At 42.1% G+C, this 12,048-nt stretch overlaps 1 protein-coding gene across 1 annotated transcript; it reads left to right on the top strand.

Annotated features, from left to right (window-relative positions):
• The first annotated feature begins 1,854 nt into the window (after positions 1 to 1,854).
• LOC120280479 lies at positions 1,855 to 4,347 on the top strand. Its single transcript, XM_039287340.1, has 3 exons — positions 1,855 to 2,141; positions 2,469 to 3,292; positions 3,512 to 4,347. Exons 1-3 carry the CDS (start codon positions 1,855 to 1,857, stop codon positions 4,345 to 4,347), a joined length of 1,947 nt encoding a protein of 648 aa, XP_039143274.1.
• The last annotated feature ends 7,701 nt before the right edge of the window (positions 4,348 to 12,048 follow it).

The raw sequence follows: 12,048 nt of genomic DNA, 5'->3' as shown, positions 1-12,048 counted from the left end.
CTCGCTTAACTGGTGCGAAGCGACCGCGGTCCCCTGGTGAGGCGACTTGCGGGCATTGCTTCAGAACTTCACACAAAACTGCGGATTGTCGTCACCAGATCGTCTGCCTGAGATGCGCTTGTGTTAGCCACATGGCTGTGCGTTGCACGGTGGTGCGTAGCCCACAGCACAAATGGTTACATGTGAGGTCGAAGAAAATGTCCTTGACTGAGACGGTGCCGGAGCAACATGAGGAGAAGCTGCCAGATCCCAGACCGGTAGTTGCAATGGCCACCAAGATCTCTCGTGCATCCTTATCGCTCTCACTTGCTTCGGAAATCGAAAGTTTGTGGGATGAACTTGCTAAAGTGGCGGTGCTTACATTGGTGGAGGGCTATGTTAACGAAGCAAGTCTTCTAGAGGTGGCTCCGACCATCATCAACAAGTCACTTGCAGGTCCGATTACGCCCTTCAACGACTACGCATTTCTGGTTCCACTGTCGAGCCGAGAAGAGGTCAAGGAGGTTTGTAGGCTGGGTAGTTTCAAGGTGGCTACAAAAGACGGGCCTTGCACTGTGAAGTTATCTCCGTGGTCGGCGAAGATTGGTGCCGATGGCCGGGCGTCTAGAACAGGTCAGTGGATACATCTTTGGAACATGCCGCTGCATGGTTGGTGCAGGAGCATTATCTCGGAGGTGGTCAAACCGGTGGGGGAATTGGTTGCTCTCTCTCAGGTGACTAATACTCACAAGAGGTTTCTTTCTACACTGGGTAGCAGGCGCGCAGGAGTTACATTGCCATTCGAGGTGGAGCTTAGCCTCAGGATGAGGAAGTATACAGTGCTTATCACTGGCGACAATGGGGCTTTACCGGTATTTAAACGTGAATTGGGACGTTATGTGCTTCCTGCGATGGAGGAGAATGATCTACGATGGGAGCGCAGAGGTACACACGAGGTTCCTAGTGGGGAGAAAGGTAAGCAAGTTGCACAGGCGTCGTTTGGCTCCAAGCAGCGCGCATTCGTCGACGAGGTCTATTGCTAGTGGTACGGTGGAGCTTGGCTCCCATCCGACTGTGCAGGAGGATGGTACCTCATCGGAGAACAGTAAACGTGGGAACAAAGAGAGGAAGGACATGGTCGAGCTCAGCTCTCATGTTGATAATGTCACCAAGGAGGGTGGCGGGTCGAAAGAGAGGGTGGTGGAGCTACGTTCCCACGGCGGCAGATTGCCAATGCATCCCCGGTCGAGGGAACAGGGGGAACGGACCAATGGTCCGAGCGCAACGAGGGATAAACCTGGTGGTCACGCTCGAGCTCAGATACCCGAGCGACGGCGTTCTGCTCGCTCTGACATCCGGACGTTGCATGCTTCCAATGACCGACGTGTCGAGCAATGGAAGGTGAAGATTACAGAGAAGACTGATGGCAGGGACATAAGGGACATAACGTCCGAGATTTCTCAAAAGTTGGATCACGTGCGTATTCGACCATGTGATGCAGGTGAAGAAACTTTGTTCGTGGATTCAGTCACCTTGGTTGGGTCTGAGGGGTTTTTGGGCCATGATGGGCCAGATGGTTTAGCTGATTTGGGTGATCCAATCTTACTGTGTGAAATGGGCCATGATATGGGGTGTGCTTTACCTAAGGTGGATAGGGCTATGGGAACTAATGAAAAGCCAGATTTTATGGCACCTGGATTGGGCTGTGCATTGGGCTAGAGTGGAGATAGGGGAGTCAATAGCGACCAGATTGGGCCGACCTTGGTTACAATTGAGCATGGGCAAAGTGATGGGCTGGGAGATGGGCCGCAATTGGGTTCCAAACCAGCTGAGCTTGAGAATTGTAATTTTTGGGATGAAAAGATGAAGCCCACAATGGTTCCGCCATTGGGGTTCACTTGGGTTTTCCTAGCAGGAATGTGGAATATGCAATCTGATGTGGGCCATCCCATGGTCGAGAGTAATTTTTCTAGTAAAGAACCTCCTGATCTTGATAAAAATCACTCCCCTTATACCGATAAAGATTCACCTGATAACTTGTATGAGTCGGATGACTCAGTCTCTGATTTCGAACAGAAATTACAGGTACTATTGCCGGGTTTGCAAGGAGATATAGGGTCAAATTTAACTGAGCAACCAAAAAGCACCAGAAGGAGTGAAAGGCAAAAAAAAAAAACCTTCCTCCCGATTCAATGCTGAGGCAGGGTACATCGCTGAACCACCAAAGTCAACCAAGAAAAAGAACCTACATGACGGCCAGGGGGAAGGTACGGCTTCCAAACCCTGTCTCATTACTGATTGGAATAATATTCAACTTACCAATTACTGTGATGCATGTGGTATTTCTTTTACTGAAACTGCTAATGATTGCTTGGACCATATTCGCAAGTTAGAACATGCTCGATTGGCTCTGGGATGGGAGCTGGCGTCCTCCTTGGGGGTCGTGGTAATTAGAGTGTGTTAATGAATGTTATAACTTGGAACGTTAGGGGGTTAGGGAAACCGGCTAAACGGTTTCTGGTTAAAGACTTTTTAAACCTACATTTTGCGAATGTGTGTTGCCTCCAAGAGTCTAAATTGGAGGAGATTTCCCTAGCTTCGTGGAGGGAGATCGGTGGGAGTCGGTTAGATCAATTTCTTTGTGTTCCGGCTCGTGGTACGGCGGGTGGTATCATTATTGGTTGGAACAGCGGGATCTTGACGGGGAAGTTGGTAAAGAAAGGTCTTTTTAGTTTGACGGTGGATTTTTATTCTAAACGAGATAATCTGCTGTGGCGATGCACCACTGTCTACGGGCCAAATGCAAGGACTCTGAAGCAGGACTTTTGGGATGAGTTACGATCTTGCTTGGACTCACAGGAGATTCCTTGGATCATCTGTGGGGACTTTAATGCCATCTTCGATTTGGGTGACAAAAGCGGGGGTCCACCTAATCTAGAGGATATTAGGGACGCAAATGCTTTTTTACACGACCTGCATTTATTGGAACCCCCTATGAAGGGAAGAAGGTTCTCCTGGACTAATGGGCAAGCGGAGCCAACATGGGTGAAACTTGATAGATTCATTGTCAATGGGACATGTGCAAACTTATTTCCCAAGATGATTCAGAATAGTCTACCGAGGCTGGGTTCGGATCATGTTCCTATTCGGCTGGAAGTGGGTTATCATTGCTCTAAGCCACGACCTTTTAGGTATGAGCTGGCTTGGTCAACGGTGGAGGGTTTTCATGATCTTGTTAAAATTTGGTGGGAGGAATGCTCTCCAGAAGGTTGTGGTGCCTTTATTTTAGCTAAAAGGGTGGCTAGTCTTAGAGGTAGGCTGAGGCACTGGGCTAAATTCACTTTCGGATCCATTAAACTCAGGAAGCTGGCTCTACTACATGATCTAGAAGTTCTGGATACGGGAAAAGAGACAAGACACTTATCGCCTGCTGAATTCCAACAAGAAGAGGAGATTAGGAAGAATTTAAATGAGATCTGCAAGCAGGAGGAATTATATTGGAAGCAATGATCCAGGCTTTAATGGTTGAAAGAGGGGGATAACAACACCAGTTTTTTCCATGCGGTGGCAAATGGCCGGAGGAACTGTAATTTCATTACTAATATTAGCGCCAAAGGCGATTTATCGACCGATCCTAAGGATATTGGTAGAGTGTTTACTGAACAGTTCAAACAACAATTTGGGCATAGACGGAGATCGAGGTTCAAGATCGACTTTGGGAAACTCCTTGCGCACAAGAATACGGTCGATTTGTCTTTCCTTGAAAGATCCTTTTCTCTTGAGGAAATTAAGGAGGTTGTGTTTGATTTGGGTAGAGATAAAGCGCCAGGCCCTGATGGGTTTCCCATTCAGTTCTTTAGGCAATTCTGGGAGATTCTGAAGTATGACTTGCTGAAGCTATGTGAGGATTTCTATTTTGGGAAAGCAAATTTAGAACGGATTAACTGGGTGAATTTTGCTCTCATTCCAAAGATGGAGTCACCGGAGACGCCAGTTGACTTTCGGCCCATTAGCCTAATTAACTCCTCGCTTAAAATCCTGTCCAAAATTCTGGCTACTCGACTTAGCAAAGTTATGAATCGCTTGGTGGATGTGGATCAATTGGCTTTCTTAAAAGGAAGATTCATACTTGATAATATTGCCACCGCGGAGGAGCTGATTTTCAGTCTACATAAGCGCAGAATCCCTAGCCACATCTTAAAAGTGGACTTTGCTAAGGATTTCGATCTCGTAGATTGGGATTTTCTCTTTGATCTTTTGATTACCAGGGGGTTCGGGGATAGATGGGTTGGTTGGATAAAGTGCATCCTTGCCTCATCAAAGGCCTCAATCCTGGTAAATGGTTCTCCAAATGGTTACATCCGTTAATTGTCAAAGAGGATTGAGGCAAGGAGATCCTCTGTCACCACTTTTGTCTATTCTTGTTACTGATGTACTTAGTGCTATGTTCACTCATGTGCTAAACTCCAAAATTCTAATCGGGGTTCCACTTGGGGAGTTTGGCAGTAAATGCAACCTGCACTATGCTGACGATCTTCTGATTCTAACCTCGGGAGGACTTGAGGATCTCAGGATTATTAAATTGATCTTATACTTGTTTGAAGGCATGACGGGGCTTGAAACTAACTTCTCAAAAACATGCCTCTACTCTAGTAGAATCGGTGAGCTCCTGGACTAGGAAGCTGCTGGGACCTTACATTGCAAGGTCGGCCTCCTGCCAGTTAATTACCTGGGTATTCCAATTTCTGGTAGGAGACCTCGTAGACAAGACTCGGAGATGATTCCTATACCTCAATGGTGTGCTTGGGTTTTCTATAGGCGATGAGGCATCAGTTTCAGATATTGATGTGCTTGTGTTTGTTTGCACTGGAGTTTCTACTTGCTTTACTTCCAAATTGATCCCTTGTGTATTAACTGATATAAACTCAGATGTAGTTTTGGAAGACTTTGACCAGCTCCGTGGTGTATCTTAAAAAAACTTTACGTTCCTGCTGATTTTCAACTTCTCAATATTTGGGTCATACAGTCTGTAGGCCTTGGATTTTTTGCAATACCCTATGAATATATACCTGTGCGTTTTGGAGTCCAACTTCTGCTGAAAATGAGAGTCAACAATCACATGTGTAACACATCTGAACACCCGAAGATGTACAACAGTCGGCTTCTCTCCTTTCAACACTTCATAAGGCGTCTTATGCTCAGCTGCACTAGTAGGCGCACGACTGAGAACATGAACAGTTGCAGCAACAGCCTCTGCCCAGAGTGTTTTCTGAAGATGCATCTCGTTCAGCATAGACCGGGCCATCTCCATGACTATTTGGTTTTTCTGTTCGGCAACACCATTCTGTTGAGGTGAACACGGAGCTGTGAGTAGACTTTGTATGCCATTGAGTTCGCAGAACCTCGCAAAATCCTTGGAGATGAATTCACCACCTCTATCTGTTCTAAGGATCTTCAAGGAGCAATCTAACTATTTCTCGGTTAATCTATTGAAGATTTTGAAACATTTTAGTGCATCATCCTTGTATGTAATAAAATATGCCTAGCTATAACGTGAATGATCATCAGTAAGTAGGAAAGCATACCTGCTTCCTCCCAAAGATTTAGTTTGCATAGGACCCATGAGATCTGCATGAATTAACTTCAAAGGAAACTCAGCATGCCTCACTTATCCCTTCGGAAATGGTAGTCGAGTTTTGCTTGCTGAGCGAGCAACCTTTACAAGGTCCGATTGATGTAATGCTTGGTAAACCTTCAACTAGGTTCTTGTCCTTCAGTAACTATAAACTCCCACCATTTAAATGTCTAAATCTCCGGTGCTATAGTTTGAATTCTTCTTCAACATCAACAACAACTTGTGCCGACTCTGAGTTGTGAGTATCCAAAGGAAAGAGTCTTCGTGTAGTCATATATACCCGAGCAAACAAAGTGTTTGAGTTCTTGTGTAATATATGGCACTTACCATCATCGAAATCCTTGTGAGTATCCAAAGGAAAGAGTCTTCGTGTAGTCATATATACCCGAGCAAACAAAGTGTTTGAGTTCTTGTGTAATATATGGCACTTACCATCATCGAAATCCACTTTATACCTTGATGACATCAACTGGTCCACACAGAGAAGATTGTGTGCTAGTTGTGAAACAAACTGCACATCAGTAAAATAATTCATCTTTTCGGTGATTGATCTGAATGAGATGGTGCCCACAGCTGCAACTTTTAACACTTTTCCATTTCCCAATCTAACCGTTTGTTAGGAGACATCTTTCAGATCTGTGAAAAGTTCTTTATTGCCTGACATGTGATTTGAACAGCCACTGTCAATGAGCCAAGTTTCTCCAGTGTTTTCTCTAGAGTTTTCATCAACCATGAAGAGCGAGCCTTCTTCTTCTTCTCCTTCTTGAGTTTCTTCGGTAACATTTGCTTCTTTCTCAGTGTTGTACCAACACTGAGCTTTAGTATGCCCATACTTCTTACATACATAGCATTGTATGTTCGGTCTTTGATGTCGCCTTGAGCTATCGCCTTTGAAGATGTCATCTCTGCTTCTTCCTCTTCCTCTTCCTCGTTCGCGAAAATGTCTAGTGAAGAGACCGCGCCCATGGCCCTTTCCTCTTCAGCCTTTAATATTTACTGGATAATTAGTAGCTGCTTTAAAGGCAGCCTCTTCTTCGGGTTCAGCTAAAATATGAAGGATTGCTTTATGACTCTTAAGTGATCCACTCAACTCCTCCACTGTGAGCTTGACATGTTTAAAGTCATGTGTAAGACTTCTCAAGATCTTTGTGACAACCATATACTCCAGTATATCTTCACCAAGCATCCTTATTTGATAAACAACATCTAGAACCCTACTGATGTAGTCTGGTATTTTCTCACCTTTCTTCATCTTGACTGCTTCCAGTTCCTCCCGAAGTGAGTATAGCTTTATCAAGAGAATTTTTGTATTCCCTTGATGTTCGGTATTTAGTATATCCCATGACTTCTTAGTCATGGTTGTTTCTGCTATCCGGATGAGAATGCGTTCATCCAGTCCTTGTTGTATGAGATAAAGTGCACTCGCGTCTTTCGCCTGAATCTCCTCCATCTCCTTTTCTTCACCTTTGTTGCTGAAACCATTTTCAACTATGTTCCACAGCTTCTTTGAGTGAAACAATGTCTTCATTTTTAGGCTCCATAGATTAAAGTTGTCTCCTTTAAACAAGGGAACTGGTGTGGTGGAGGTGGAGATTGAACTGTCATTTACCATGGATTCCAAAAGCTCTGATACCACTAAAATGTTAAGCTTCAGACACTAAGTAGAGATCACAATGTAGAGAGAAAGAAAGGTTTTAGAAGAGAAGGAAGCAAAGCTTCAATATTCAGATACCATACAACCTTACTAACCACAATCTTTTCATACATTACAAAGGCAGCAAACTCAAAACATTCCCATAAAGCTAACTGACAACAACATAACATTAACCTGTCACATGAGTCATTGGGATTCCACCACATCCAATCAACTTGAGCTTGTTGACTCCAATACCGTAGTCACCACTCAAAAATGTGGTTCTTTTATTCTGAGTAGTTTTTATTCTGAGTAGATTTCCAATAGCTTGCGTGGTCAAGCCCGCAATGATTTCCATTACTCTCGCAGAGGATGCAACGAGAGCTCATCTCCGAGTAGGACTAGTGAAGCCTGGTCATGGAGCCAGCAAAGTAAGCATCCACATACCTTTGGAAGGAAAGAAATGAATAGGAATTAAGGCCATATCCAATGTCTCCACCAGTGGTGATTACCACGCAATCAAACTGGAATTCTTTGGAGCAGTTGATGAGACTGATGCGAATTCCATCAACAGAGAAGAACTCATTCGAGAGATTGGTGGATCTTAGGTCTCGCAATGGGCACGGAGGCCAGAAACCACTGGTATCGATGGTGATGAGCTGATAAGAGTAATCAATGGCTGTGACCTTAAAGGAAAGAGAAGAGTGGAGGGTGAGATGGGCTTGATCGGCAGAGCAGGAGAGAACGAGACCTTCAAGGCCACAGACAGTCGGGTTGGTGTTGAGCCGGAGAGGAAACCGCACCTCGAGGTCGCCACACTTCGCCGAACGCGGGCAGTGACTGAAAAACCACTCCTCCGCCTCGTTAGAGCCGGCGGTGGCGCCGGTGATGGTGAGGAGGAGGAGGAGGAGAATAGGAAGGAAAGCAGTGAAGGATGGTAATGGCATGGATGAATGGCTAGGGTTTGGGATGAACGGATGGAGAAAGAGAGATGAAGAGCTTGGAACTCCATTTGCATGGCGAGAAAGTCAAAAGTCAAGAGTCAATGGCAGGACTGAATTGAGCACAAGGACTTCTCTGTTTCTCCAAACCATAGAGAGACGTGGAGGAATAATACAATATGTTTTTTTTTAAAAAATTATAAATAGTTAAATCATGTCTAAATAATTTATGATACGTTTTATCGACGTTAATCCCAAAATTAAATTACATTGAATAAAAGATAAATTTGAAAAAATAATAATTAATGCTTCATAAATTTTATTAATAAATAATTATTAAAATAAAACCAGTAAAAAAGAAAAAAAATCTTATTTATTGTTTTTTTATACAAAAGAAAAAGATAAACTGAGTTACCCAACCAAACCATGGAGAATATAGTTTGAGATAGTTGATTAAAAATTGCATATTTTTGGGTTTTTGTTTGCTTCAAATAACTTGATATAGTTTTGTGTTACGAGACACTACTTTTCACCAACCTAGTTAATTTTTTTTTTACTTGTTTTGTTGTTATGCTCTTCTCTTTTCTTTTGTGTGCCTCACCTCTGGTGAGACTTCTTTTTGTTTCTTTTTTTTTTACCTTGTGTTTTATACTCTATTCGTCGTTTTTTTAATAAAGTTATAGTTTATCCATATTTATTAAAAAATAAAAATAATAACTTGATATAAGATACCTCCGACTATGCTTCGGAAACTATTAAAAGATATTCACATTAATTCTTACACCTAATTTGTTAATAAAACCAATTTGTTTGTTTAATACATTATTTTAACTTTTAATTTAGTTAGAGGAGTCAACACCAACAATCAAGTGAAGCCACAATTTTTTTTTTTATCCATCACTTTTCTCTCAATAAGCTAACCCCTGCCATTGGTCCTTACACAATGTCCCCAGAGAGTTGAATAGTCAAGTCTTAGTGATTATCATTAGTAGTGGTGAGCAAAAACATCCGGATCCGATGATTAGATCCGGTATCTTATTTTTTTATTTGAATTTTTTGAATACCCGATCTGAAAAAAAGGACCGGGTATCCGATCCGAATTTTTTTAGATGAAAACCGAGTAAGATCCGGGTCAGGAGAAATTAAAAATCGGGAATCCGAATCCGATTCGGTTTTTACTGTTTAGCATATTCTTATATAAATATAAAATAATATTAACTTTTATATGGTCTAAAAAATAAAAAATAAAAAAAATCCAAATCCTTCACCTAAACTATTTAAGAGTTATATATATATATATATATATATATATATATATTAATAAATTTAAATTTTACGAGGGATAGAAGTAAAAAAAAAATATACAAATTAATAAATTTTATCCAATATCCGATCCGGTTTTAACCGGGTACCCGATTTTTGGTACCCAGTTTAAATCGGGTTGGATACGAGTCGAGTTTTTATCGATCCGAAAAACTAAGTATCTGATTCGGTTTTAAAAACCGGATCGGGTACCCAGTCTTGCTCACCCGAGTCACCCCTAATCATTAGGGGTGGACATGGACTGGGCTGGGCCAAACTAAAAAATACAACCCATATATTCCGGCCGGGCTGGGCTATGTTCAGGCCAAATTATTTTGATCCAAACCCAGTCCATTTGATTTTCATTAGGCCCAGGCCCAGTCTAGCCCAATCCAAAAAATAAATAAGTTTTTATAAAATAATTGAAATGACTAACTAAACCACTATTACCAGAGATGTCAACGGGGCGGAGATTCACCAGGAGATACATTCCCCGGCCCCAACCCCCGACCCCGAAAATATACTCTCATTAAATATGAAATTTGAACCCCACATTATCTTTTACACTAATATTTTGAGTGTTATTATTTTATATTAATATTATAAGCAACTTAATCACTTGAGGATAATACTTCTAAAAAAATTATGTTCCCCTGTGTATATATTGTAAAATTTGCAAAAATATATAAGTTTTAAATTTAAAAATGATTGATGAATCAAATTGATGATAATTATAAAATCAGCATTAGAATTTTTGCAAATTAAAAAAAAATACAAAATCAAACATGCAGACAAAAGCATGCGTCTGCAACCCTAAACAAACCATTAGATTCACCTATAGGCTATAGCCTATAGCACGCTTAATTGATTGAAGTGACACGATAGTTTGGCCCACATGTCGCTGAAAAAACATATACTCTGAAAATAAACATGCAGGCAAAAATCACGTGAAAATTCTTTAAACCAATCAGTTGTGCATGTCGTTTACGCTGTTACATCCATTTGAACAGCATTTGAAACTAATTAAGCTATATATATATATATATGCTACGGCACTTGCACTTGCATGCATTGATTGATAGGGTTGTCATCTTTCCAAGAAACTCAGTGAGTGGTGATCAAGATGATGAACATTAATGATGACGACCACAACCGGAACTGGTCCAAGCTGCCGCCGTTAGCCATCAATTCCATCGCCTGCAACCTCAACGCCGTCGACCACGTCCGCTTCCGCTCCATCTGCTCGGGATGGCGCAGCATCATACAAGAACGCCAGAAGGCCCCTCTTATGATTCTCATGGACCGTGAGAACAAAGATGATACCATAAAGGCTCTCTCCTTCTTTGACATTGTCGGCAAAGAGATCATCCTCAATGAGAACTCCATTGATGTTTGTGGTGCCCACTACCTAGGTTCCTCCCGTGGATGGATCTTTATTGGAGAATACACAGCCGCTCCAAAGAGTAATCAAGAACAACTTCAAATCACTCTCATCAACCCATTTATGGAGGGCAAGAAAATCAAACTCCCCCTGCTCAACGATGTCCTTTCGCCATCAGCTCAAGTCTTTGTCTTGGGCGACACACCAACAGATACTGGGAATGAAGAAGTCATCGTTGCCTATTGCATTGATACTGATCAGGTTAGAGGGAGAGTTCACATAGTTTGTTCCAGCTTAGAGATGATGTGGAGATCCTTTTCCTTTGAAGGTTTTGGTACACACGTCATTGCTTGCAAAGGTATCCTATACCTCAACTTCGCCGGGACTCTTTACAACCTGGATATAGAGAATATGAAGCTATCTACTCAATCTAAGTTCTTACTACCGGGTTTGCCACATTCCGAGTTAGCTCATTCGTCCAAGAACAACCATAAGTATCAGAATCCTTGCTTAAGGTTCTTAGAGGATAATAAAGGACATTTACATCTCCTTTTTAAGTACGACATCAAAGAAGAATCTTGGTGCTTCATGAAGGTCAACATTTATTTAATGAGTGAAGTTACAGAACATGCATACGGGCCTCCAAACTGCTTGAAATCAGAGAAATGCCTCACTATCTCAACAGATGCGAGTCTTGTCCAATTGCAAACGAGCCCCTGGAAAAGATTTAGTGTGATAAATATTTTCCCTGATGAACTAGTAGATAACCTTGCAAAGTTCTGGAATAATGGTCAAAACAAATGGGAACCCGTGGGCTGGATTACTCCTGCTTTAATTAATTCGCTATGATCAAGGTGCTCTTATCTCCTTTCTTTAGTTTTGAAGTTTGGGTTATTTCTTACATTGATCAGCAATCTCCCTTTGTTTTCTTGTCGTGAATCTGTCTCATAGATAAACATGCATGCATGCATTATGGTTACTTATGGTTACGAATTACCTTCTTCCTCATATCTTTCTTTGATGCGGGGATAATGCAACAAAAACGGATGAGAAAGGGATGAGATCCACCACCGAACGAAGTCCACGATCGGATACAGGACCTGACCACTCACCACTCTCTGGATCAGCCCAAAGAGATACAGAGTTGATGAAGTTCTCCTCAATGGCCTGCAAAAGC

This window comes from Dioscorea cayenensis, chromosome 17 (genome assembly GCF_009730915.1).
Source record: "Dioscorea cayenensis subsp. rotundata cultivar TDr96_F1 chromosome 17, TDr96_F1_v2_PseudoChromosome.rev07_lg8_w22 25.fasta, whole genome shotgun sequence".
Taxonomy (NCBI): Eukaryota; Viridiplantae; Streptophyta; class Magnoliopsida; order Dioscoreales; family Dioscoreaceae; genus Dioscorea; species Dioscorea cayenensis.
Note: the sequence above shows the minus strand (reverse complement) of the source record. Positions and strands in the feature narration are given on the sequence as shown.